The 27,718-nt window shown below is 39.6% G+C and overlaps 2 protein-coding genes across 5 annotated transcripts in view; one reads left to right on the forward strand and one right to left on the reverse strand.

The window, feature by feature from the left end:
* Window positions 1-27,718, reverse strand: part of hwt (heavyweight) — a gene marked incomplete at its 5' end in the record, with an annotated part of 51,819 nt that overhangs the window by 16,573 nt on the left and 7,528 nt on the right. For 2 of the 3 annotated variants that reach the window (NM_132578.3, NM_001298227.1), the window contains one exon: window positions 13,456-13,776. The exons of the other annotated variant lie outside the window; for it this stretch is intronic. Coding sequence is in view for 1 of the 2 variants with exons in the window: in NM_001298227.1 (NP_001285156.1) it covers window positions 13,456-13,485 (30 nt within the window). Of the gene's footprint in view, window positions 1-13,455; window positions 13,777-27,718 lie in introns of those variants that run through there. 3 annotated transcript variants of the gene reach the window in all.
* On the forward strand, window positions 19,918-21,029 carry Cpr11B (Cuticular protein 11B). Of its 2 annotated transcripts, none has more exons than NM_132579.3 (3): window positions 19,918-20,304; window positions 20,416-20,625; window positions 20,809-21,029. In NM_132579.3, exons 1-3 carry the CDS (start codon window positions 20,042-20,044, stop codon window positions 20,927-20,929), a joined length of 594 nt encoding a protein of 197 aa, NP_572807.1. In that variant the 5' UTR covers window positions 19,918-20,041; the 3' UTR covers window positions 20,930-21,029. The 2 variants fall into 2 exon arrangements, with proteins under 2 accessions (NP_572807.1, NP_001259485.1); NM_001272556.1 differs by having other exon boundaries at window positions 20,815-21,029.

A 27,718-nucleotide genomic window follows, 5' to 3' on the forward strand; every position in this document is an offset into this window, starting at 1 on the left:
ACGTGTGTAACACAAGGAGTCCATATCCATGCACAAACCCAAGCCCAAACTCAATCCCCTGTTGCCTTGTTGGCCTTTTGGCCTTTAACGCTCAATTGATTTGTTTGGTTAATGCGTGGCCGATTACAGGTAAATTTCCGCCTCCTGACCGGGCAATTGCTCCGCGAAGTGTTTACACACTCAGTTTTCCAAACCCTAGAAAAAGGGGAACTCCCCTATTGTACATATATACAATACGTATATGTATATGTATTTGTGGCGGCTCCCTTCATTATGTTTGGAAACTTTTTAATAGCACTTCGGCCAAGCATTTTGCGGCATATGCCCCGGCAAGTATGCAAAATATTTTTAATTTTTTCCGCTTCTCCACGAGTCCGCCTGCAAATACCCAAAACCGATGTGGGGTCGTCCTTCTGCAGCGGAACCATTAAAAATGGCCGACGTGGCCTCGTCAATGGGACATTTGGGAGCAGCAGACAGGAGCTGCACTCAAAAAAAAAAAAACCACAATAGATCTTGTTTTTATATCGAATTTAAAAAATGACAGAAACTTAGTAAAAATTTACAACTATGCACTCAAATTATGCATACAATTTGTACGTAATTTTTCCCAATTTTTAGGCAGTTTTTCCTGCTTTTGCAATGCATTTCTCAAGACTTTTTCTGCAAGTGTTGAGGCAAAGCGGTAAAAAGCAAAGTTTCAAGTGCTCAACCCCAGCGGATTCTGCAGGTCGACGGAGGTTGAGGGAGGTCGCTGAAGGGTGTCATCGTCGAAAGCGTTCCCTCGACTGCAGCCGTCACTTTCCGGGGCTTTCGGTGAGGTGGAGTGTGGGGGGTTGGGGGGGGGGGGATTGCCCGCTGACTTTGCTTTTGGGGTTGCACATAAATTTTAATTAAATATTTTTCGGTATGTTTCGATGTGTTTCTATGTTTTTTTTTGTGCTCCGTTTTGCTGTTGTTTAAAGCGCAGACACGAAAGCTGCGGATGAGTGGTGCGTTGTAAACGTATCTGTGCACCACTTGAAATGCGCACCACCTGACTGCCAGAAGCAGACCCAAACCCAAACCCAAGCCCAAGCCAAAACCAAAACCGAAACAGGAGGCTGGTGGTCTATAAATTTCAATGTCGCAACACTCAAACCAGACGCGATGCGATGCGATGCGTGCCGGCAGACAACTTTGACTTTGCCAGCGAGTCAAGGGTGGCTGGAGATGAGATCAGGAGTGCACCATCCACAGGCACAGGCACAGGCGCAGCCACATCCCTGTCCAGATTCAAGCTCTGGCCAAGTGACAACGACCACCCCTTTGGGCCACATAAATTGTTTGGCCAAATGCAATGAAAATCACACAAAAAACCAGGCGGAACCCAGTAAAGCAAACGAAACAAATCGATGCCGGAAACGATTCGGAAAATACTCTGTAGTTAAGAAGTCAAAAAAATCTAAAAAAATATTATAAAAATATTATATATTACTTACCATTCAATATGGATAAACACACTTAAAATGTAGTTTCTGTTTAGCTTATACTTATAAATCGAAAGCAATAAAATAATTTAATCCATCAGAAATCTCGGTAATCCTTTGACGTTACTTAATAATTTGTACAAACTCTTTGTTAGGGTATTTAACGGTTAAATAGACAAGAAGATGGCGAAGTGAGACCGTAAAATAAATAAATTCATTTGTGGCCGCTAACCAAGGCCAGTTTGAGTTTTAAATACTACACATGTTGCCAAACGTACTGGTCCGCCCGCCGCCCCCTCTGTTTTTTTTTCTTTCCTGCTCCCTCCATTTTTCCTTTTTTTTTTTTTTTGCCCAGTGCAAAGCGAAGCCAACTTCCTGTTTCCGGTCCGTAGTCGTAGTCCCATAGTATCGTAGTACTGTAGCACTGTAAGTTCCATAGTCCTGCAGTTGGCATTTGTATACGAAGTATTCTCAGGCTCCTTTCGTTGCCACCACAGTTGAGCGAACATTGGAAATTGTTCTGCTCACGGGAGCAGAAGTTGAGCGGGTGGCACTTTATCGATGGTGGGATGGGTGGAGTGGGTTTTTTGGAATGGGTTGCCATTGTGGATGTGGGTGGATGGGTTGTATGGCACAACAGTGGATGGCCGCTTGTGTACCGTCGAGTGCTGTAGTTTTGTGAACTTTGCAGAAATGCAGTGACCGGAAAGTTGTAATATCCAATCGCCACTTTATTTGCGAATATTTGCAGCCATTCCCATTTTTTTTTTGCCTTTCTTTGTTTAAATGGACATTACGTGGCGGGGCCAAATGAATTGCCCCATTGCCCATTGCCCATTGCCGAGTGGCCATAATTGAGACCCAATGGCCATTCCCAATTCGTATAGACCAGATCGGAAATTACAGTACAGTCGCTCCAGTTAGCCGCTAACCTCAAAATGCAATCAAACTTTGGCAGTTTGCGGACTGCAGACTACAAACTATGGGACTACGGATTGTGGGCTAGGTCAGCCAACATCCGAGGCCAGTGGCCCACTGGACATTATCTAATCCGCGTCCGTCCGCTTTTTGCCCGTTTTTAATGGTTGTTTCATCAATTTAGGTGCCATGCAGTTGACCAAATTTGATTTGTATTCCCTGCGATGGTGATTGTCCAATGGTTTTTTGCTGATTTGGAGAAGGCAGTTAGTCGCGGTTTGTAAAAATGTAACGAGCAAGGTAGAACATTGAGTGGGTTTAGATTTAGATTGCAGGAGAAAAACAAAAAATGATTTGAACAAAAACTTTACTCAACATTAGACACTTGAATTTGAATTATTATTTTTTTATTACCATTTTTTTAATTTGTACAGCAATTGTTTTGAACCCTTTGTAACTTCCAAGACATAAAAGAAATATAAGATATATATCATTAAATAGATAAATTAAATAAATTAAGCAAAAACAGCTTCTTGTCATTGAGTTAGCCAGAATTTTCCAACGAGCTCAACCATTTTTGAATATTTCTACATTCGCAGCAGGAGATTCTCCTTCAGAAAAAGGAGCAATTTTCTGGGTAAACCACAAACCATAGCCCTTAAAACAGCCCAATTGGAGTTCCTCTTAAAAAAAACCTCACTTTTTTTTCTGTGGTGGTTCCTGGCAGGAACCCTTTTTTGTGAAAGTCACAGTGCCTGACTAATCTGGCATTTGATGGTACGATGGCAGGTTCCACACTATGTCACCACCATTGAAAGACCGAGACCACCAAGCAAAAACTACACAAGATGTGGTGGTGGCCACGGCCAGATCCTTTTTCCACTCCAGTCACTATTGGCATTCCTGAGCATATGGGTCCAATTACGCAGCATTTCCGGCGCTTCCTTGGGTTTCCCCCTTCTGAATATCATTCACATATATGTATATATAAAAATATATATACATATATGTATGTATATCCTGTATGGCAGCGCATCAACAAACACTTCACGCCTGACATTTGACAAGACGTTGTGTGCCTTGGGTGGTTTTTCCTCCATAACGTCTACAAAATAAAGTAAGCGGAGACTCGCAGAAAGAAATCCAAATGCGAAAAAATGGCAATAATATTTTTATGGGCATAAATAATACAACAGTCCAAAAAGGGGATGTTCTTCTTTGGCTTGGCGACAAGGGAGGGGAGGGTGGGAAACTGTTTTTCACGCCATTTTCCGATAGAGAGTGCGGGGTTTTCCAACTTTGGGCTTGGCTAACCGCACGCATTTAATGTCGACAAAGTCGATTAAGCTTTGTCCGCCGCCAAAAGGCAGCTGCTAACCAATGGAAAGGGGAACCCCAAGGCAAGGACATTTCCCATTTCAGGCCAACGGGATTACCCCACCGAGCAGTTAATGGCTTGTCTATGACTCAGCCACAGCTGCGTGGAAAGTGCCAGGACAGCCAACCAAATCCTTAGCCACATCCTTGTCATTGTTATTAGTCCAGCGCGAGTGCAAAACAAAATTTCCACACGAAATTCCTTTGCCAAAAAATAAAAAAGCATGGCAATGAGCTAAATTTATTCCAGAACACAGAGCCAGAGAACCTTGGATCGCAAATTTATGGCTGGCAAATTGAAAAGATTGCTTAGCCAAATTGAAAAGAAATATTTAATATTTTATTTAATTTTTAATGGCGCACGAAAAAGAAGAGATGGCTTAACATCTCAGAATGCCAAGATGGGCTTTAAGGCAGCAAGCTCATATTAAAATAATTAGGTAAAATAAGGATTGGTAAAAGCTAAAAAAAAGTATATAAAATAATTAAAATTCTGTGAATTATTCGCTAGCATTCTTATGGAATCAGTCGATTTTTCAGTCACTGTACTGGTTTATATAAAAAGAAAACACATTTTTGAATATTTTAAACTTCTTAAGCAAACTTTGCTTTTAATTAGCTCATGGTTAGACGCGTGTACATATGTATAAACCCACCCGTATTCACCCAACACTCATAAATATTCAAATATTATTTCACTAGATTAAATTTCAATATGGCTAGACTCCAAACTCAAGATGGATAACTTGTGGGTTTGCCCACAAGCTACCTTTTCATAATTGTTGCTAGGCAAACAAGTTTCGTTTCACCCGCTTTTTGGAGATGTCTCAAAATGTTCCAATTGCCAAAATATTCGAGGAATTTAATTTATGAATTTCCACTCGAGGGTTAAGAGCATGATGCCCGGGCCGCGGGGTTAAAGCATCAAAAAAAAAATGGAGCTTCGCATAATGCTAAGCAAATACGAGTTTTCAGTGGATATGCCAGGAAGAAAGCATCAACGACACAGCCACCCAGCCAGCCGTGAACCACCCACTTTATCCATACCCACCCATAACACCCACTGGCCTCCGCAAGATAAACAAATAATTGGCGATGATGTGAGGTTGATGCTATTCGGCGAGTGGAAAAGTCGCTGACAGGTGGCAGAGCAGCCACCCATTTCAGATTTCCCCCAAACAGACGCTTTTCCATCCTTAATCCCGCATCGCTCAAGTAAATGTTTTCGTTTCGTCGTCCAGACTAACGGCAATTTGTCTGCCCTTATAAGTGCCTTGTCTGTGCCGAAATGCACTGAGAAAAATAATTAATTAGCACAAATTCCAAATCGTATTTACAAACATTTAGCTGTGAACTATCTTTTGATATCTGTGCGCCTCTTTAATGCTCTTTTAATGACCAACAATTTATGATAACAAATGTTTTCGTTGTGCATGAAAGCGTGAGTGTGTTTGAGGATATACAGCTCATTAAATACAAATCAGCTTAGGCAGCAGCCGCAAATGGCGCACATTTTTGTACGAGCCACTAATGCGAACCGAGAATGTGCCCCCATTGCAATTAAACAGGCACCACCCACTTCCACTGAAAGGACAAGTGTAATCCCCCATGCTAACCCAACCCAACCCATCCCCTCTCCACCTCGGATATTAAAACCCTCGAGGAAATTTCACTTAAGCCGCAGGTAAGACTTGGAACATGGCACACGCTTATCAGACAGACGCCATTGGACAACTCAATTTGCCAGCGCGCCCAAAGTCAATTTAAAAAGCAAATATATAAACGAAAATATCCTTAGCCATTCCATTTTTGGGTTTTGGTTGGTTGCTCGCCTTGGCTAGGCTGGGTGGATGGGTGGATGGATGGATGGGTGGATGGATGGATGGATGGATGGGTGTGCACTTAAGGCGAAGGACATAAACAGCAACAAGAGAGCAGCCGGGCAACATCATCGTGGTCGTCAACGTCCAGACACTAATTAGTAATCCTTGACACGAGTTCCTTTGTCATTAAATATGCTACATGCGCACCCAAACCCAGTCGGTTGTTGTTGTAATTATTTGTCCACAGGTATTATGGTTGGAATGGAATAGCTTTGCCCGGGTATCAGGTTATGCCAAAGGGAGACCGCAGCAGCTAAACATCCAGGCCACCTAATCCTCTAGCCAGGCAAAAAAAAAAAAAAAAAAAAACAAGAAAATCTCGCCCCATGCCCACCCCACTATCCGCTCTTATGACTCTATCTATTCCTCTATACGGCAGACATCCATGAGTCATAACATCAACAAGAATCTATCTTAACTACGACGCACAGACCAAACACACACACACACACGTGCGAATTATGAGCAATCATGTACGTACACTGGAAGAATTGTTACTAGAGAAACGCGTAGAAACCTCTCGGCAACAAAACGGTCATACAAACTTAAGGCAGCTGGCAAGGTCACACTATGCTTTTTACTTAAACTGGGCGATCAGTTAATGTTAATATATGTTATTTATTTATCCATTATAGTATTCATCTTTTTTTTGCACTGTATCATGTGTGGCGTGCAAGATCAATAACCGTAAGAGGCTAAACCAAAAACTTATTCCCAGCTGGGCCAAAGGCTAAAGCAAACCATTTCCATAATCTGACAATTTGTAATTCATAGTAAATATGAAAATTTGATGCGAATTTGCTGCGATTTCTTCCAATCTCTATCTCACACTAACATCCCCACATGTGGCCACTTTCTAAGGGGGCCGGCAATAGCCAGGGGCATAAATCAGATTTATATTTTTTTTCCATTCACGTTGCACACTTTGCGGCTGCAGATGCCGGCACAGTGGAGCCAAAGGCCAATAAGTGAATCTGAAATTATTGAGACTAGCTGGATACTAACTTGAATATAATACTTTCAAACATAAGAATCGTGTTTTAGAATTAAAATTCAAGATTTGGTTATATATTACGTTTCCCCGAATTGTCTGATTTTAGCGAATGAAATTTATGTTGCATGCCAATGTGCGAGGAAGGCATCTGTATGATTCGATTCTTCGAGTCCTTCTTGCATCTGAGCCTTCTTCTTCTGGCTTTCTCTGTCCCCTTTTCCTTCCACCCCTCCACCTACTCCCCCTTGGTGCCGCTTTCCTTTTGGCTTATTGAAATGCCGTCGATGTCGCTGTTGTCGCCCGCCGGTGCAACGGAAATGTAACCGCAAAAATTCAAAGCGGCAGACGCAATTTGTTGCGCACATGTGACGACGCAGTTGTCTCTGCGCGAGTGTGGGGATATGGTTGTAAGTATCTCTGTGTGTGTGTGCGTAACCGGTGTAACGGTAAATATAAAGCCACCGGCGACGATGACGCATTATGCCCCATGGTGGCAACCCTGTGGGGACAGTGACAGCTGCACTGAGGCAAAACGCCACCTGATTTGCTTTTCCGGTTTCCGGTTCGCATTTTTCCAAAATATATCTTCGCTCAAGCACACAATAAATACTAATTTAAAAGAATGAAACTTTCATTTTTTAGTACTCAAGTAGTAGTAGTAGTCAATTCAACTAAATAACAATCGAATATTTATATTTTTAATCAAATCATCAAACAAGGAAATGAACTATTTTGCTGTTAGTTTTTGCGCTTTTCTTACCATTAGAAAGCGATAGTTATATATGTATAGTGTACTCTTTCAGACCGTCTTTCATTTTTCTATGTCCCACTCTCTTTTTTCTTGCCCTTTCACCACCCTATTTCACTGTTGCCACCCCCTTTCTGCATATTTTATGAAACATAACACCGTCCGGTAAAATTGAATGGGAGGCGGAAATGTATCAAACTAGATTTTGTGACACGTTTACAAGTGTAAAAGGAAGCAGACCGGTAGGAGAAAATGGGCGAAAGCAAAGCAGAAGAATGAGTGAAAAAAGCGATAAGGTGGGAGAAGTGATGCAGAGAATGCAAATTAGTATAATTCGCAATTTGAACACGATGGCGCCAGTGGTCACTCACCGATCGACCGCAGCGCCATCTGTTGTCCAAATGCTGTGCTTCCTCTCGTTACTGAAACATACAATATTTCCTATCTGTTATTTGGCTATCCTACGTGACAAATCAACGAAAATTGCATGCAGGAGTATGAGTTTCGGGGGTATTTAAGGGGTCTGGGTGGTGACCGCAACACGGCTGAACAAAACGGAAAAAAAAAACCATACAGCTAGTCGCACTTTACATAACTAATAGCGCGAAATGGGCAGCAATCGAAATTCCCGACTCATAGACACCCCTGTTGAGTGAAAATCAGTTTAGTTGCTGTTTACGCTCTAAGTTTCATTAGCAGACCAAATAATTTGCACATATTTGAAATTATGAAGTAGAACTAGTAACAAGTAAATAGGACTAAAGCGATAAATTTCTCACTTCTAGAATTACGCACTACTGGGTATGCGTAAAGTCGTACCACGACAACTGTGAACAAAGGTCACATACACATTGGCAGACGTGGACATGGCATAAATAAGCAATTTGGGCAAACTGTTGCCAGCTTTTAGGCGTTGTCAGAATCCCCCGGACTCATTACTGTCAATGGTCAACGGAAATGGCGAATGGCAAATGGGAAACGGGAAAATTATGAGGGTATGGCCCGGCTTAATGGACAATCTATATTTCTATAAACCGCTTTGGTCACACCCTTTCCTATTTCGTTTTCTCTTACTTGCCAAGTTGTTTACCGTCTCACAACTTGACACATGACAAGGACAAGTGGCCAAGGAGCTGAGTTGGTAAAGCAAAACAATGCTAAACAAGTTTTCGCAACAACTCACGTTTCATGGCAATGGTTGCATAAGTGACCAAAAAAAATATACACACCCACCAGAAACAACTTCACCTTATCGAAAACAGCAAAAACTTTTTTCATTTTGCCGTGAAAATTTGTAAACATCAGCAAATAAACGAAACTTACATGCTGAGTGGTTTCTCGTTCCTTTTTTTTTTTTGGATTTCGCTTGGCCCACGAAAAAGGGGTGAATATTTAATAGAGCCAGTGCCAGGTAAACCTCTCCAACTTTCTCGGCTCTATTTTTTTCATTTGCCAAATGACAAATTGCGCTGGCCAGTGGCATTTGGTGGAGGGGTAGGTATGTACAAAAAGGTGTTTGACTTAACACTTGTTGTTACACATGTTACACCCCCAATCCACTTCACATCCGCCAATTGTTGTTGCTATTCCACACCCCCGAAAAACACACATACATAGGTAGGTAGGTATGCATGTATATGAAGTAAGTTTTTCGAGAGACCTTTCAACGCAATTTCCACGAGTTACACTTGGGAGGCATTAGCCAAAAGATTTCCACTTTCGGAATCATTGGGGATTGCAGGGTGCGTAATTGAAATTGAAAATGTAATGTTCCCCGCCAAATATACACAAAATATATAAATGTAATATCATCAACTTGAATACCTGATGAGATCATCTATCTGAACGGAGTTCGTTACACCTGTGAAGGTGTAACTAGCTTATCTAACAAATAGGGTTCATTCTTACGAAAGGTATTTATTTTAAGCTCTTCAAAGATACGTACTTTTGTGTTCGATTTACAATATAACACAAATAAACATAAATAAAATCATCTTGCTTATAAAATCCACATAAACTATTCATTCAACACCAATTATTCCATATTAAATATGCAATAAGAAAATGCCATTACTCAGCTATCGAATGGCAAGGCAACTACCTAATATTTAATGAAGTAATTGTTCGAACTATTGAGCTATTTAGTCATCAGTCTAGAAAACACTTTGATGATTCACTCCATTCGCTGTGTAATAAAATTAAGGCGTGCTCTGTTTGGGCAAAAAGTCACTTTAATTAATTAACATAAAGTCATTTAATGTCGGATTTAGGGTAATTTCACTTTTGAAACTAATGAATCATTAAATCAACAAAGAGCGGGTATTTTATGGTTTTACTGTGATCTTTTACTTAAAAGCCGACTTGTGATATTTGAATAGTTTTTATTTGATTAGATATGTTAAAAATTATACGTTTTGTCACAATTATTATTTTTAAAATATGCCATTTTAAGTAGGAATAATTTTCCATACAAAAGCTACTACTTTCGCTAGCACATTTTCTTTGCGTATTGATTGACTTCTGCTTTCTTTTTTAACACCTTTCAGGCCTTTTTTGGAGGGATCCCCAGCCGAAAAACGAACAAAGGATGAGATGAAGCATTTTAAAATTCCGTAAGCGTTTCCCCCCCACAACTTCAAGCCATATTTTTCTTTGCTTTGCGAATTTTCTTTTGTCATCCGGTTTATTTATATAAACACTCAGCGCGTGGACGTGTGTGAGAGCTTGTCAATTTTCATTTGGTTTATCGCAACTGGAACGCAACTTTTCCACTCCAATGCTGTCATGTGGCAAATGCCACTAATGAACTCAAATGAATGGCAGACACTTACAACGCAGTTTACAACACTAACTTCCGTGTGGAGTAGGGACAAACACACAGAAAAAGGTAGAAAAGTAAAAGGTGACTGGGTGGTTGGGTCTCTGAAGGAAGCAAGGAGGGCACAACACCTTAAGATTGAGAACCGATAAGCTGGTTACTTAAGACCCATGACAAATGTCAACACAACACGCTCCGCTTGCATTTATCAACACTGACTGCTGAGATTTGCAACAGCTGCAATCGACAAGTGCGGAAAAGCGGGTGGAAAATCTTTGTGTGAGGTGCTAAGGGGAAGGTAAGGCCATTTGAAACTCCGAGAGTTTTGCATTTTCAAGCCGGAGGCGAGGACAGCAGCTAGACTTCCAGGACAACGACAGCCATTAATCATTAGCGCCAAAGTGCGACGTCTGTCTATGCGAAGGCAGTTATACACACACAAAAAAAACCATTTATAACGCAGTTATGTAAAATAGCACATAGGACGCGAAGCTTTAAAAAGCAATCAATTTTTGATAACTAAAGTATTTTTTTAAATAACAACCATATAAAATGTGCATAATGGAATATAGTGGATAATCGAACATATTTTGTTTGTGTGTAGTTAAGGTATGGGGGTAAATTTTGAACAGAGAGTGGGTAAAAGTATGCGAAGAAAGCAATGGAGGCCCACGTCCAAGCTTCTCTACTAAGCGGCTTCTGACTGTTCTGTTGCTTCTTTTGTTGAGTATTTTCATCTCTTAGCCCCCATCCCGCATTATTCGTATATCACCTCCCCCTTTTTGACAACAATAGACTGGGCCTAAAATGTTTTTTATCTCATGCCGCAGACGTCTGCATGAAAATTGCGGAAAATCACTTCATGAAACACCGACTTGTACATACGTCTCTAACCCCTCCTATTATTACATGTAATTTATTATTCATGTCCTTATATGCAGAAAATTCTCGAGGAACACGTACTTTTCAGTGGGATTATATAATTTGACAGTGGCTGGCATAAGAAATGCGACAGTTGCCTTTTTGGGCAGTTGTTGAACATTAAATAAGCCCCAAATTGATGGCCAAGCCATTTGTTAATATTACGTCTGACCAGAAAAAAAGGGAAATCGTGACAACAAAAAAAAAAAAATTGGACTTCTTGCCCTTTGATTACATTTTCCTTTTTTTTTGTGTTGGGTTGCGAACTCTATTTGCGGGATTGACATCAAAACTCACAGTCGAAAATGAAAGAGGATCTAGATCCAACCCAGCAACGCCACCGTTACGGAGAAACTTTTCCCCAGCTATTTTTGGAAAATTCATTTGCATATTTTTTCGAGCATTTTCATTAAGTTCGACGGGCGACCTCGAGGCTCATTAAAAGGCTTAAAACTTGACAACACCGCCGGTGCCGCCGACCCTCGGTTTTCACTCCTTTTGGCCTCGGGCAAAAAAAAACTGTTCAAATAAAAAACATTTAGCGCAATTCGCTTGAAACGAACGAAACTTATAGAAATTAAAATACGCGAACTAAATTAAAATGTATTTAAACGGAGAAAGTTTTTTATACTTTCGTAAAGTATATTTAAAAACTTTTTATGCTATTAAAAAGGTAATTTATTAAAAGGTCTTGATGATGCAACTAAAATAAATATCATTGTATTTGGCAAGAATAAGAAGACAAGAATTTTCATTATATCTTGGCTAAAAGTGGTCATAAAGCTAAAACTAATATCTGTTTTAGAAGCTTATTATCAATGCTAACGATCCCTGTCTCTTTTTGAAGGATTTAGGAAAATTTATTTTTAGGCATATTTTGACCTTTTTTGTAAGGGGTAACATCATCAAAATTTGCAAAAAATGGCAAAAAAAAAAGGATTCCAATTTTTGGACACAGTTCGATTTGGAATTAAATAACGAACTCAAGCAGGTATGACATTCCATATTCAGGCAATTATTTTTAAAGTTGTGGCAAAAAAACAAATTATTTGATGACCGAAATTCGGAAAAACGGCCTTTGCAAAAAATTTGATTTTACAAACGAAATTTTTGTCATAACTTCTCTATAAAATGTCATATAGACGAAAGAATAACTGTTTTTAGCAGCTAATTACCAATGCTAACGATCCCTATCACTTTTTGAAGGATTTAGGAAAATTAATTTTTGGGTCAATTTTCTCATTTTTCGTAATGAAAAATTTTTCATCAAAATTTGCAAAAAAAAATCGCAAAAAATGGAATTCCAATTTTTGGACACGGCTCGATTATGAATTAAATTACGATTCCAAAGAGGTATGATATTCCATACTGGGGCCGTTATTTTTAAAGTTGTGGCCAAAAAACTGCATATTTTATGACTGAACTTCAAAAAATGGGTTTTGGGTAAATTTGAAAACAATTTCTATAGGATTTTTCATCATAACTTGACTTGGCAATTTAGATTACACCGACCTACAGCCTTCCTGAAAGTATGCTACGTAATTTTCAGACCCAAAAGTTAACGGTTCAACTGTCTTAACGGGAATTTTTATACGCACAAAAAGCATAACGGAACAAAGGTGTGGCCAAGTGGCAGAAAAAAAAGAAAAATAAACAGTAGGAAATGCGGAGGTAAAATTAATGAACACAATGGGTCAACTATAAATTACAGGCGCTCCAATTTGATCCGGCTAATATGTAAAGACAATTTAATTAAATTCGCAGGCCAGCAAATTGGAGCAAAAACCGCAAGGAGCCGCAAAAAGAGAGAACGAGAGGGCCATAGAGTGTGCCGAAAGGGGGGGGGCCTGGCCTGCGAGAATGTAGGGGCCTTCCCCCAAAACGATGAGTCATGAAGGTCATGACGAAAGCAGCGGCAAAAGTCGCTGCCAAAACGCGCTGCTTTGATTAGGCGCTGTGTGTGTTTTTGTTTTTGTTCTGGCTGTTTTTGTTGTTGGCTTGGCAGGTTGACTGCCAGACAGTTTGGCAGCACTCTCTCCCGCTCTCTTTCACTCTCCCTTACACGCTCTCTCGCTATTGCTCTACCGCTTGGTGAGAGCGGAAAGTACCGCTAGCAGATGAAAAATCAATTTCGCAATGTTACGACGTTGACTTGCGCACATGTTTGTTTGTGTTTGTGTTTGCCCTCTTATTATTATTAATTTCTTGTTGTTTTGCGCCTTTAACCATCATCTCAAATTACGCCTATCAATTAGTGTTAATTAAACACCTCGTTTGTAGAAACGAAACTCAGTGTTTCATTAGAAAATTCTTCAGAAATCACTCACCTCTAGCACACTTTCCTCGTTTTCACTGATATGTGTGGCTGTGTGTTTTTGACTTTACACTGAAAGTTTTGCTCACTCACAACAACAAAATATTTAGAAAAAATGTGTAACAACAATTTACAGTTTATAAGCTGATTTAAAAGTCACTGTTCGCGAATTGTTCTTGTTTGGTTCTTTGCGTACCAGAAAATGTTCGCCTAACTTCTAATCACTGTAGTTTTGTTCGTTTTTTGATGTTTGTGGGCCGTCGGCGGCGACGTGACTGCGACGCCCGCGTTATTTGCGTGCAGTTGCGTGCGTTGCAAAGTCTGATGCTGAACTAACGGCACTTCCATCGACAGCCGCCAAGTCGCCTCGTCGCTCTTCCAGAATTTCTCCCGCTCCCCCACAACACACACTCTCTTGCACTCTCTTTCTCTCTCCCTCTGTGGCAACAACCCCCGCGAGCGAAAGGGAAAGATAGAATGAGCGCGCCGGATAGAATGCAAAACAAATGAGAAAGTTTCAGGCGGGTGTCTCAACTTGGGAAGTACCCGGTACTTATTAAGGAACGAAAACGACAGTTTTAGTAGAGAGTAATAGAATTACTACAAGTTATAGCCACAACCTCCGCTTTAATTATACATTTTTATTATATTGTTTAATTATAGCTCAAATGTTTTCGAAGTGCACTTTAAAATTTGCTTTAATCCTATTGAATATTGGCTAATAACTATGATATGGAAGCTTTATAGCGCATAGATATAATATACCTAGTTCGATACATCCTATGAAGTACAACATACCCTCGGAATCCACGGGTGCCGGGTATAACAACAAGCATACGGATGCGGATACGGCACGTGCGGCGGCACCCACAACAGAGCGAACGAAATGGCAGCGGAAGGACGAGGAAGGACGGAAAGGATTCGAGAGAAGGCCCGAAAGCACAACAACAGAGATGCGCGCTGCCACCCTGCGTTGCCGGTTTCCGGATTCTGCGCACAAAGGCAACTTCACACAGTGAGGTTGAAAAGAGTTTTTTGATAAAACCGAAAATAAATATGCTCTTATAAAATTACCCAGAAGCATATAATCATTTCATTTAAATATGGAGTTACTTTTCTTTTGTTGCACGTGGCTTAAAATAACGTTAATCACTATACCCTTATGACTAAAAATTTCAACGCAGCTCAACAAACTAAACAATAACATTCAAAATAAAAAAAATGAGATGGCCACTGACTTACAATGATGACTGTGCCCAAAAAATGAGAGAGAGTGTAAGAGAGAGACAAAACGCTCGAGAGGCCGCATCGAAACGAAGAAAGCCGAGCTCAGCCGACCAAATACGAAGGATAGGATGAGCAACTCGCATAGCATACTATTGAGCGCGGCAACTCTGGATGTGGCACTTGTGTAATATTGGCAATTAACTAACTGAAAATGGGGTTGATTCCTGAATGCCAGCTGGGTAAAGAGGGGGGGGGGGTGGAGTAACGGAGAGAGGATGCCTTAGATGGATGCTTGAAATCAGTAGAAATCTGATTAAGCATCAGCTCAATTGCCTAATGACTTGCATTAAACTCTAAAGCAATTTGTTGTAAACAAAAATTTTAAGAAAAATTTATTATTTTTTTTTTTTGATAAAATCCCTAATATATGTATATGTTATATAATTAATTGAACCGAAATAGAATCACAAAAAGTAATTGCAATAATAGTAAATTTGATGTTATATTCTGTTTAATATTTGCTATGCATTTTATAACTTTAAAAGTTATTCGGAATTTAACTATAAAAAACAACACCGACTTACAATGGAAGTAATTACGTTGTACAAATGCGGAGTTACAACATAATTTATGAAGGTGATATAATTCCATTAAACAATGTTTAATAAAGACCCAGTTTTCTGGAAAATGGTAGAGAATAAGCACGAGTCTTGCAATTCATCACGAGCTCTGGCATTCCCACTCCACCTTTGACCCTGCCACCAATTAGCAGACGCCTGAAAACGAATTTTCCGCACCAGGTGGACGTCTCCGCCCAAAAGGATTCCTCAACTTGAAACATGTTTTTTTTGGGTAGGGGGGGGGGGTGTGTTTTCGGACTGACAGACGTACGTTTCAATTATTTGGTGGCCCTCTCACGCGAGATGCTCCAAATTCACATGCCACAACAACTGACCGTGGTCCAATAAATCATTTGATTTGTACACTTGCCCGCGGGCAGGAGTGGAGTTGGGAAACTGGGAAAGGGGACTGGAACTCGTGGCACGTGGTGTGCGTGCCTTCCGGTGCTAAATCAAGGCGAACGCTTTCGAATTGTCTTACCTTTCGGTGGAGCTCGTGAACCCAACAACCCACCACCCATTTCAAATGGGGAAGCAACTGTAGTTAATATTTATGGCGATTTAATCTTCTCACTTGAGCGCTGCTCAGTTAAGTTTGATAGAGTCGAGAACCCATGGGGGTCAGAGCTGACCATCGCCCTGCATCTCCCCCATTTGCCATCGCAATGACCCTTTTCGTTCACTTTTTTGTTGACTGGTGGTGATCCTGGGAGCAGCAGCTTTTCCAGCTCACAGTTTGTTTTGCGTGTCCATTTAATTTCCGCCTGGAATTGCTTAATCAAACACAGCACTGGGGATAAGCTCAACCCATACCCTTGAAACGACTCCGTCCCAGACATCCTAGCATATCTCCCCCTTTTTTTCCTCTGAACTGTGGACAAATCGCTTGAGTTTCATATGGACCAAACGCCAAAGTTGGCTTAATGAGAAGTTTAGCTCATGTTCCCACAGCCATTCATGGATGGGGAAGTTATCTTTGGTGGGGTGGGGGGTTGGCTATATGAAAAGGTGCCGGGGTGGTGGTTTCTATGTGTTTGTGGGTTAAGCAAACAGCAATGTGCATTAGCAACAAATTGTTATTGTTGCCAGGCTAAAGGCGATAAGCAAAAAGTTAAACTTACTTTTGGGGCAACGGAGTGAAGGAAATCCAAATACAAGAGGGGAAAGAAAGCAAATAGATGATGATATTCGTGAATATAACTCATATTCATATAACATTTCATAAATCAACCATAAGTTATACACAATGTGTCGAAAATATATTGAATAGTGCGGCAAATTTAAGGATATTCTTAAGGATATCATATAATTTCAAAAACACGTTACATAGCAATCGAATTTGTACTCCCTGCATTTCAGTGATTCAGCAGAAGTACTTCTACATTTCCCCCATGATTTTACTTTATCTAGCTAAACACATAATCTACCGACTTTCAACTCCATCCCCATTTAACGTATCCAGTGAAGTAGCAAATCGATGTGGAATGGAATTGGTCTTCAAGCTCTAATTTAAATTAATGACACACAACAATTGGGCACGCCCCCGTACGAAAGCTTGTAGCGTCAGTTCTTTATTTTCAATTAAACAAATAGCTGAATTTGACATTTTTTGCTCGACAAAGGAAGGAAAAGTTCAAAGAAAAAATCATAAACGGAAATAACAAGTCGATGGGTACGAAAAGAGGAGGAAAAAACGCGATAAGAGCGATGACAGGCTATACCCACCACCCCCTTTTTTCGATGTCACTGAAGTTCTTATCACGACGACATCGAGAATCCTGGTCGGGAACGATGGAAGTGAGACAGGCTCTTGGGCTAGGCAAATGTTTACATTCTCTCCGCACTCCTACCACTTAGTTTCCTTAAGGCGATTACTTGAATGTCCCGGAAAATGGAAACTTTGATAAAATGAACACATTGCAATTCAGTTCCATTCATGATTCAATTAGCCACAGACGAGTGAACTTTAGGGGGATAAACCGAAGTACTTCCAAATTAGTTAAGATGTACGGTAAAAAAGAGGTCACATAATGCTACCTTGTGTTTTTTTCCTTACTCTCCAACAAATTTCAAGTCCGAGCTATCCGAGTTAAACATAGACTTAAAATGCCACTCATGCCACTTTTCCAAACACTAAAACGCAACTGCAAGCTATACCAAGCATAACCGCAATTAGCAAATCCCTTGCAACATCAACGAAGATGACCAAGTTGGATTTAAGCCCTAGATTAAGTCCAGTCAAGAATCCGACAAGCACTGACCGACCAAGTACCCTCTGTCAGCGAATGTGCTGCGAAAAACGAGTACAAGTATCGAGTACCTGGATACAGTCACCTGTCAGTTGTCAGTGTCAGATGCATTGTAAATTACAAGTTCATTTGCGACTGGCATTACATCCGCTTAAGCGTCTAAGCCATACCTTACTTACACGAAAACTTTGCCAAGCTGCATAAATTATGAGCCATCGCTGTGGTAGCAGTGGTAGCAGCTGCAAGATAGAGAGGGATGGTGAAGGAGTTGGAGCAGGATGGACTGTGGACAAGGTACAGTCACCGCTAATGGAACATAATGAGGAGCCATTAGCGAGTGTCGCGGCTAACTGTGCATTATGCACTTTTTGGCGCCAGCGAAGCGTTCAATTGCTGTTTATGTACATTGTACTTAGTGTGACTGTAGTTTGCTTTCAGTGTGGCTGCACTTCAAACTACTATGCTCAAATCAACCAAGACGAACCAAACTAATGAATGATCTGAGCGCCTCAAGCATCATTAACATCGCATCGTCACTTTTCACGCTTTTATTTGATTAGTTCATCATTTATTATTATTAATTAATGGCGTTTCGCAGCGGCTGGCTGTTTATTATTAACCATTATTTAACACCCCAAACAATAACAAATTTGACGCGATTATCATCATAATTGCGGATATGGTAAGAATTCAATTTGTTGTATGTTCTGCGCTGGGAAATCCTAACAAACATAATAAGCCACTCGATAACCAGTTTTATTATATATATATATATATATTTTTTTTTTTTGTTTCGGTTTTCGGGTTCAACTGCAATCCCCTATTAAGTTATGATGATGCTGCAAAAGTATTTTTAGACATTAAACCCACTTGAATGGGTTTATTGTTGGGTGAAAATTTGATGGGAATAAATGAGGAAAGTCAAACTAAACTGACTCAGCTGAAAGTTGTATACGTTGAGTGGCTAGCCTTGAACTTATCAACCCATTCAGGATCCCCACTGTTTTCACACCCATTTATTATATTCATAGTGGAGAGTACAGCAATAATTTAGTTTAACCAGTCTTTTTGCTTTAATATTTTTTTGTTTTTATCTTATATAGATAGTTAGTTATAAATTATTTGACTTCAAAATCAAAGAAGAATAATCAAGATGAAAACCCAATTAAGTTCCACAGAACTTCGGCATGGATCGTCAGCCTTGAACTTCGATGCCCTGCTGTTTCAACAACACCTATTAATTGTGATTAGAATTCACAAATCCATTGAGGAATTTTTCGGCAAACTTTTGCTACCGTTTTCGCACCGTACAACATCATCATGGGGATCTTCTAGATAGTCGTTTGTGCTCTTAGCCATCATCATCTGTTCGTCAACATCAACTGATATCAATCAACATCATTATCATCAACGCCGACTTTGATGCCCCTCAAGTTGTTTTGCTAGAATCGAGCGGCGACTTTTGTTGTAATGGCCCTCGAGTGAGGGCATTTTTTGGTTTTTGAATAGCCCCAAAGCACTCGAGCCAGCGAATCGCGAACCGGAACTCCGCAAAAGTGTTTTTCTCTTTGCATTTATCGCTGTTTTTTTTTCTGTTTATGGTTCTATCTTTAATAGCAGACAGGCGCGGAGATCAGAGATTACTTTAAATAGATTAGAAGCATGGATCTAATTGAGGCCTGAATAATTAAATTTGTACATTAAAGTCTGGCTCCACAAAACGAACGTAAACAAAAAACCTTTTTATCTGGGTCACTTACGATGTGTCACTCTTTAAAAATATGTCTTCAAATAAAGTCGTTTAGTTTTTGTAAATTGTATTTAACACATCACATAGTATACTTTCAAATTGTTAAAATAATTTTCTGATCATTCACATGCCATATTTCAATGAAGCATGTTTGAATGCAAAATGTTGCAGAATAACATTAAGTACTCAAATAAAAGGTTGAACCCAATGCTACGTTGTAGCCAAAATTAGTTTAGCCGCAGCATTTTGACCAAGTGCCAAGTGGCATGTACTACGAAAATGCACCACTCAGCGGGTTGCAGACCAAAAACCACAACCACAGCCTCACCCACAACAGAAAAAAAAAACGAAAAATTTGGGAAAAAGGGCGGGCCTTGAGGGGTTTGAAAAACTATTCCAAAAACTGTTTGCTGGCCGCGTCTGCCTTTGGCTAATTAAACGGCCAAAGCAAACAAAACAACAACAACAACCAAAATCTCAGCGAAGAGAAAAAAATCGGCAAAAACCAAAAAAAAAAAAAAGCAAGAAGACGTTGAACAGAAAACAATTAAAACCGAGCATGGAATGTTTGTCGGAGTGTGAGTGTTTGATGGCGGGGCTATAAAATCAAATCGCTCCAGCGGATTCGCCAGCAGTTGCCGTTCGAGCGTTCCCAGATCGAGAATTCGCCACCATAATCCATCTATATATCATATTAATTTTTTTTTTTTCAAGTGACTTGTGTGATCTGTGATTTTTGTTGAAAGCGCGAAAATGCTGCGACCTCTGTTGACCGTTGCCCTTGTACTTTTCGGCTTTTCCTCGGCCATTTTGGCCGGTCGTCTTAGCCAACGGTATTTGCCCACTCCGCAGGCGAGTCAGCTGCACTACCATGGTGTAAGTGGCCAAGGACAGGCTCGTCCTGGCGCAGGACATTCCTTTGGAGGCGGCTCCAGCTACCAGCGACAGCAACAACCACAAATTCCCATCGTTAGGAGCGATTATAACAGCGACGCCAATGGCAACTACAACTTCGGGTAAGTTTTTCACTAGTGAAGAAAACCGCAATATCGAAACATCGAAATCCATAAAATTCGACAATTTGAACTTGAAGTTAAAAGTGCTAATGGAGTCATATTCTTTCACAGTTTTGACACTGGTAATGGTATTCACCGCGATGAGACCGGTGAGTTCCGCGGTGGTTGGCCCCACGGATCGCTGGGCGTCCAGGGATCCTACTCATACACTGGGGATGATGGCAAGCAGTACACGGTGAACTACACGGCCGATAAGAACGGATTCCATGCCGAAGGTGCCCATCTACCCGTTTCGCCCTCGGTTCCCGCTGCTCCAGCTGGGTAAGATGTCAAATAAGTAGAAAGGATAAAGAAATCCCAACATCAGTGCTTGTTAATTTCTAAAATTATCGATATTATCGATACTTTTATCGATCGCACTGTCAATGTTATTTTTTTTTTGTTCATTTCTTCCTTTGAAACCACTTTTCTTAGCTATGAATATTAAACCTTACTAAATCTTAGACGCAGCTCTTATGGCGCTGGTGGATCTGGCTACCGTGGATCGGCTTCATCGCATGTCCCAGCTGCTGCTCCTGCCACCCGATATCTGCCACCAGGATATCGCCAGCGCAGGCACTACTAAGTGATATAATCGATGAGATGGACAGGAGCGCCTACGAGCCAGTAATCTGCTATTAACACTGTAAATTTCAATAAATTGACACTTCTTTTGGTAATTTTGGAAAACATTATGGTACTTTAATGATTTCTCCATAAGCTGAATATTTAGAAGAGAGAATATTTAAAACTAAATATGCCAGCAATTACAACAGATGCCCTTTAATCCACAGCATTAATTTATAAGCTATACACAAAAAACCATAGCGAAACACTACGACAATCGAGAAACCGCCTTTGTAGCTAATTTAAGTGAACAACTTCTGAGCTCCGCCCATAAAAAGGCTGCCAAAAGAACACATTGCCACGCCTCTTTGCTGTTCCGATTTTTTTTTGTGGACTTTGACTTTTGGCCAAAAACCGAAATATAGTAAGTGCTCAATACAAAAGCACAGCCTTGATGGAAGGGGTGAATTAATATGCAGTTAAGCATTTGAGGTCTGCAATCAAAACAAGCTAAGTCCCCGCTTTTGCCACGTTACAAACTTTTTTGCGCCCTTTTCGGAAACAAAAAAAAAAAAAAAAGAAAAAAGAGTCAAAACTTTTTGGCCATTGTCGCCTGGCATTAATCATAAGTAAAGCCAACTTTTGCCAACGTCTGAGGCTCTGTTTATTTTTGTCTGCAACTTAAAGCTTTGAGTTAAGGACTCTCGAAAGACAAAATGAGATGGCGAAACACAACTTTAATGGGAAAGGATAATGAGGTTTTAGTTTTAAAAGTTGTAGAAATTGTATACCGTTGTAAACTTTGTTTTTTTTTCTTGTTATAATTTTATTAACCCCTTACAGAATCTATAACGTACATACACATATTATTAGTTAAATATAATTGGTTTAGATACAATGTGAAAGTATCTAGGATCTTCTAGCTTAAAAAAAATGGGATTACTTATTATTTAAAAGTTCCCAAAAGGTAAATAGGAAAAAACCACAACCTTTTCAAATGTAAATCCTCCTTTACGATTTTCCCACCGCTTTTCCCTTGTTTTTTCCGCCCATTCTCCACTTTACTGTCGAATTTCCTTCTCGCATTGTCTCTGAACTTTCTTCTCTTTTTTCGGAATTGTTTTCGATGATTTTTCCCAAGCCATTCTTCTGTCTTCATCTTTCCTTTTCCTTTCTTTTTTTTTCTATCTAACCGTCTCTTGGTCGTTTAGCATTCGCATTCCGTTTTAGCATTAATTAAAATTACACTGAATTGCTGGAGGGCATCAGGGGGATTCACAGAAAGGAGCAAGCGGCGGCTGTTGTCAGGGGGGGGGGGGTGGGGTTGGTGCGGTGGGAAGGATGTTCTCATAAATTAAAGGCGCTTATGAATTTTATAAATTATTTTCCATGTTGCGGCCTCGCTTGGAAAGATGAACAATTGCTGGCGTTGAGAGAGCGGGGAAAATGCAGAAATGGGAAGACTAAAATTCAGAGGAGACTCTAGCTCAGAAACACTGAAAAGAATTATTATATGTTATATGCAAAAATTTGTTGTAGCCTAGATTTTATGTAGGCATATAGTTAAAATTATTAAAATGATTCTAAAATTTCATGAGTCTAATGAAATGATTCAAAGATTCTAATAAATATATAGGTAGTAAAAATATTCCTAATATCCGAATATCTTTCTAAGTGAGAAATAGTACATTTTCCAGCGCAATATATAAAACACTTGAATTTTTTTTTAAGTGCACAAGGACCGGCCATTATGAACAGGCATCATTCCGAAAGCGCCCGAAAGTAGGCAGCGCTTATTGAATTTCATTAACATGTGAACTGGGTCTTCCATTTTCGGATCCCCCTCTCCTTAGTAGGAGGGGTCGGGGTGCGGGGGGTGGCAACTGCAATCATTTGCATGCATGTCTGTGCATGTTTAACTACATTTCCACCACCTCCACTCCACGAAAAGCGAACTCACTTAATTTTATGCCAAAACAATGACACGCCATAAATTTAAACGGATTTGGCGTTGTGCCGCGAGCAAAAAAAAAATCAAGTTAGGCGAAGAAGCAACCCTTGAAGGGGGTTGCGGGGGTTTTAACAGTTCAGGGGTGTCGTTGTTGTTGGTGACGGGGATGGGGAGGATGTGGGGGGGCCAGGGTTGCAACGGGTGTACTGACATTTGCCAGGGGCAAAAACACACACACACACTTATGAGCCAGTTTTAATGCCAACAGAAAATCACACAAAATGGCACATGGAAAACGTTTAAGGTTTGTAATTTTCCATTGGTCTGCACTTGTTATTCTTTATATAAATAATAATTTATATAAATAGTATATATATAATAATAAATCATAATATTTATAAATAAAAATATATATAAATTCTAATACATATAAATAATATTATATATAAATAATAATATATATAAATAGTATATATATAATAATAAAGAATATATATAAATAATAAAGAATAATATATATAAATAATAATATATATAAATAATAATATATATAAATAATAATATATATAAAGAATAATATATATAAATAATAATATATATAAATAATAATATATATAAATAATATTATATATAAATTATATATTTCATTAATGTAGTAAAATCTTTGTTATTCCCTAAACAATCCAATTTGAGTAGAAACCTTGCATTTGGTTCTTAAAATTCAAGTTAAATACTTAACAATATATTGATAAATTTGCTAACTGAACCAAATACTTGAGTTGTGGATTTTGGCATTAAAAAATGCATTTTAAGCTTAAAGAAAATCCGAAAATTAAAGCTTCAACTTGGTCCGGCTAAACTTACATATTTGGCTACACCTGGGCATTATAATTGCGTGGCAAATCCGCCCCGAGGAGAAATTGAGAAAAGCGAACCTTGCGTTTGTGTCAGTCAATTTCAATGTTAATCCACCTGTGTGTTTGTTGGAATGGATGTGCTACGCCATGTGTGTGTGTTGATATTGATATGGCAGTTGCACGCACATTTTCCCCGCATTTCCCAACCCCATCCCCCCTGTAGCAGTTACATTACTTAGTCTTAGCCAAAGCTTTTTGCCCGCTTTTCCCCCACTTTTCCCCCCAGTTTTCCCCCACTTTTCCGACTCGGGTGAGTCATCTTCATTGGCAATGCGAGAACGTTGTTACCCGTCCCAACGGACATCATTTTCATTAAAATTTTAATAGTCTGTGTGTGTTGGCCCCACAGTTTTCCCTCCCTCCACAGTGTGTAACACGTAATATTATAAATTTAGCAAGTTATGGGGGAAAATAAAGTGGCCTTTAGTTGTTGCACAAAAAAGAGGCACTACTCGCTTTGGCATTTAAAAAAAATATCGCATAAAAATATCTTGAAAATAGCGGTCGTAATTTTCTTACATATTTTAACATAGATTAACCTTTTCTGCTGTGTAAAAAACAAAATTAGGTTAGCAACAACGTATATTCACAGTTCTTATAAATAAATTCAAAATATTACGATCCATTTACAAAAATAAGATTTTCTTTGAACATAAAACCAAAAAGCAAAAATATGTGTTATGTTATAACCTTGAACATAAAACCAAAAACCAAAAAATGTTTAAAAAAAATTTTATAAATTATTTAAAAAGGTTTTTTCTGAAAACTAATATTAGTAAGGTAATATATGTAAAATGGCAATTGCTTTAAAAACTGAAAACTGTGTAATATGCACAATGGAACCGAGGAAACTATAAATCTCTACGCACACGCCACCTCGCTTTCCCTCCCAAAATTTGCCGCCCCCCCCCCTTTTTCAATTCATTTCGAGGGGAAATAAATCGAAGCGAAATAAAAAAAAAAATATATATATATATAACAAGAAATTCCAATAAACTAATTTGCACAAAGCGTCGAGGAAACTTTTGGCAGCTGGTTGACGGTGGGACTTTATGGACCAAAAGGGACCCCTTGCAATCTGCTTAACCAGCGCGCCCCGCCCCCTGTTTTAGCCCCCCCTCCCAAGCCACGCCCCTGTTTTTCCATTCCCCCAAACTTTTACCAAGTATTTGCGTATGAATTTTAAGCAGCTGGAACAAATGCAGAGCCAATAAAAGGGATAAAATTGAAAACCAGACAGCGCAGTCACAATCCGAAGGATATATGTATATATATATATATCCCTATCCCCAATACATATGTATAATTTGCATATGTGTGCGTTAACTGCTAGCGGTATTCCCTGGTCGTAATTGTAACTTCACGCCAGCCCCAAACCAAGTGGCAAATATAAAATTTCGCTGCATAAAAACGCGTGGAGCATCTCGTTGCGTATTTGGTATAATAAATTAGCGTCGCATTTCGCATTATTGACTGGATTTTGAATAATAACACACAAAGGACCCTTCGAAGGATAAAGAAGGTGCAGCGACAGTATCCACGGGATACATGTAACTGTAGACCGGAGACAAATGGAGAATTCCACGCAGGACCTCCGACGAAAGTGAGCAGTTGTACACAGCAAAAAAACAAAAAATGCGACAGACTTGTAAGCTTATTTGCTACGTTCTTTCAATAGAAACTTCAGGAAATGAGTATTTTGCTAGCACTTAAATTGGATATGAAATTTTGATGAAATTTCTTAGTGATCAATGCGTTATTTCGCACAGTGCATCACATTTCACCAGCACAAAGGCAGTGTCATGTAATACATTCCGAATGCTGCAATAGCGAACGGGGATCCCGAGAATTGGGGAGCTGGTGTTTTTTTTTTTGGGGGGGGGGCCTTCCCCACACAACTCAGCACAATTGCGCACATAAATTTAGTGCGCCAAATTATGCGGCGGGTGGCGTCGTGAAGTGAATGGCACACTCAAGTCAACGACATGACGCCGCGGATTTCACAAAACGCAGGAAAAAACTAGATGGAACCAAATCAATTAAATAAGAAACATAATTCCCAAACAAGTTGTTTAAGAAATTATTGAAGAAACCAATGAGAAATGTATAAATTGACTTATGGTAAAAGTAAACACTCCATGCAAATGTAACTTTTAGGATAATTAATTATAACTATGCTACAGTTAGGCTTCAAACAAACCTATGTAATTTATTGTATTCCTTTCCATTTGTTATATTTTTTTAAATATATTTTTTTTATTTTTTTATATTTTTTTATTTTTTTTATATTTTTTTATTTTTTTTTTATTTTTTTTTTATAATTTTTTTTTTTACTTTTCACTTCCACGCGTTTGATTTTTCTCATGTGTGTTGGTTGGACAGCAGTCCACCCACTTTGCTACAGAACTTAGCCCATACCTCCCCCATTTGTGCCACCTTTCTACGCCCTTACATCCCCCCACCCCCCACCATTCCACATAAGCCCCCCCGTTTTTCAACCTCTTTCCCAGACTCATTTGAATGTATTACAACAAGTTGGAAAATGTTGCAGAAAACTCTCTAAGCTAGAAAGCGAACCCAGAACGAATGTTGCCGACATGAATTATTTAGAGCGCCAACTGGGTTGAGGATGCCCCCATCTCACATCCCCCATCTCACCTCCTTTACATTCACAACCCCCCTTCCCCCCACCCACCTTTTCGCTGCCACCCATGTGTGTGTTTGATTAAATTTGTAGGAGAAGTAGAGTAAGCTCCTTGCTGAAGTTGTAGCAAGTTTTCGGGAACTTGACTCGGAAATTAACTCGTTTTATTGCGCCTTTTATGGAACTATTTTTGGGGCATGGTGGTGGTGTATTCCACTCGCAGCTACTTAATACTTGAGTTTTTACCTAGCAAGTGAAGCCTTCATTTCTTGCACATTGCTGACTGACAAGGCAATTTCACGTTATTACCAACAATAATTCACACGCAACAAACGATGGGGCTGGTGAATGTGGGTGGATGGTTGATTCGGCCGCTTTTCGGTGGTGGTGGCAATCAACAATTGTTGCATGAATGAAGCGAAAAGCGGACAGGACATTGAGGCTAATGATTGCCAGCGCACACAGATCACTGAGCACGGAAAATGCGGGTGGGAGGGGTTGGGGGGGCTGTGCTTTTTCCACCAGCTTCCAGCACCCTAATGCTCAAAATTGTGCCATCAAAAATAATGCGTGGGCGGGAAATTTTACCCCGATGGCATCTAGAATGTAATATTAGGCACTTGCTGCCCCAAGATAAAGCATTGGATGATGGAAATTATCCGGGACAATGGAAGAGCGAGCCTGTCGTCGGGTCATTGTGGTTCCCAGAGTTGAAACTGGAGACAGTGAAAGTGGGTGGTGGTGTTGGGGGGGCGGGGAGAGAAAGTCAAAGGTGAACATTGACAAATGAAGGTGCTCAAATGGCGCAGAAATTGAAATGAGCAAGTGCCTCCATTCGGCCGAAAATAAGAAATAAACCAGAAATTATACGAATAAAAAATGGGAACTCTGTAAGTTGTAGAAAAGACATTAGTAAGGCTTAGTAAAAAGTTGATGAGAGGAATTTTAAATATTAATTCACAGCAATCTTAAATTAAAGATAAAACATTTATAAGCTACAGTTGAAACTTTCCACAATTAAATTTTTGCAAATTATTTGCTAGTTGATAGCCATTTTCATCCTTCTTTTAAGTTCTTTAAGTTCGTAAGTTCTGTAAGTTCGTTTAAAAAAAAAAAGCATTATCCCATAATCCAACAAATTGATCAACATATTCCCATCATGCTGAGGTCAATCGAATTTGAATAATGTTCAATCAAAGTCAAATTCAATTCCCGCAAGCTAAACTGCCTGAAAATTGAGGTGTGTCCGATTATGTAAGCAATTTGAAAGTTCATTTTTTTTTTTTTGCGATTGGT

This window comes from Drosophila melanogaster, chromosome X (genome assembly GCF_000001215.4).
Source record: "Drosophila melanogaster chromosome X".
Taxonomy (NCBI): Eukaryota; Metazoa; Arthropoda; class Insecta; order Diptera; family Drosophilidae; genus Drosophila; species Drosophila melanogaster.

Excerpts from the sequence above, each read along its gene's own strand:
- Cpr11B (NM_132579.3), top strand. The coding sequence starts at position 20,042 with ATGCTGCGACCTCTGTTGACCGTTGCCCTTGTACTTTTCGGCTTTTCC. Across the intron at positions 20,305-20,415 it reads AATGGCAACTACAACTTCGG|TTTTGACACTGGTAATGGTA; the intron begins GTAAGTTTTTCA and ends ATTCTTTCACAG. Across the intron at positions 20,626-20,808 it reads GTTCCCGCTGCTCCAGCTGG|ACGCAGCTCTTATGGCGCTG; the intron begins GTAAGATGTCAA and ends ACTAAATCTTAG.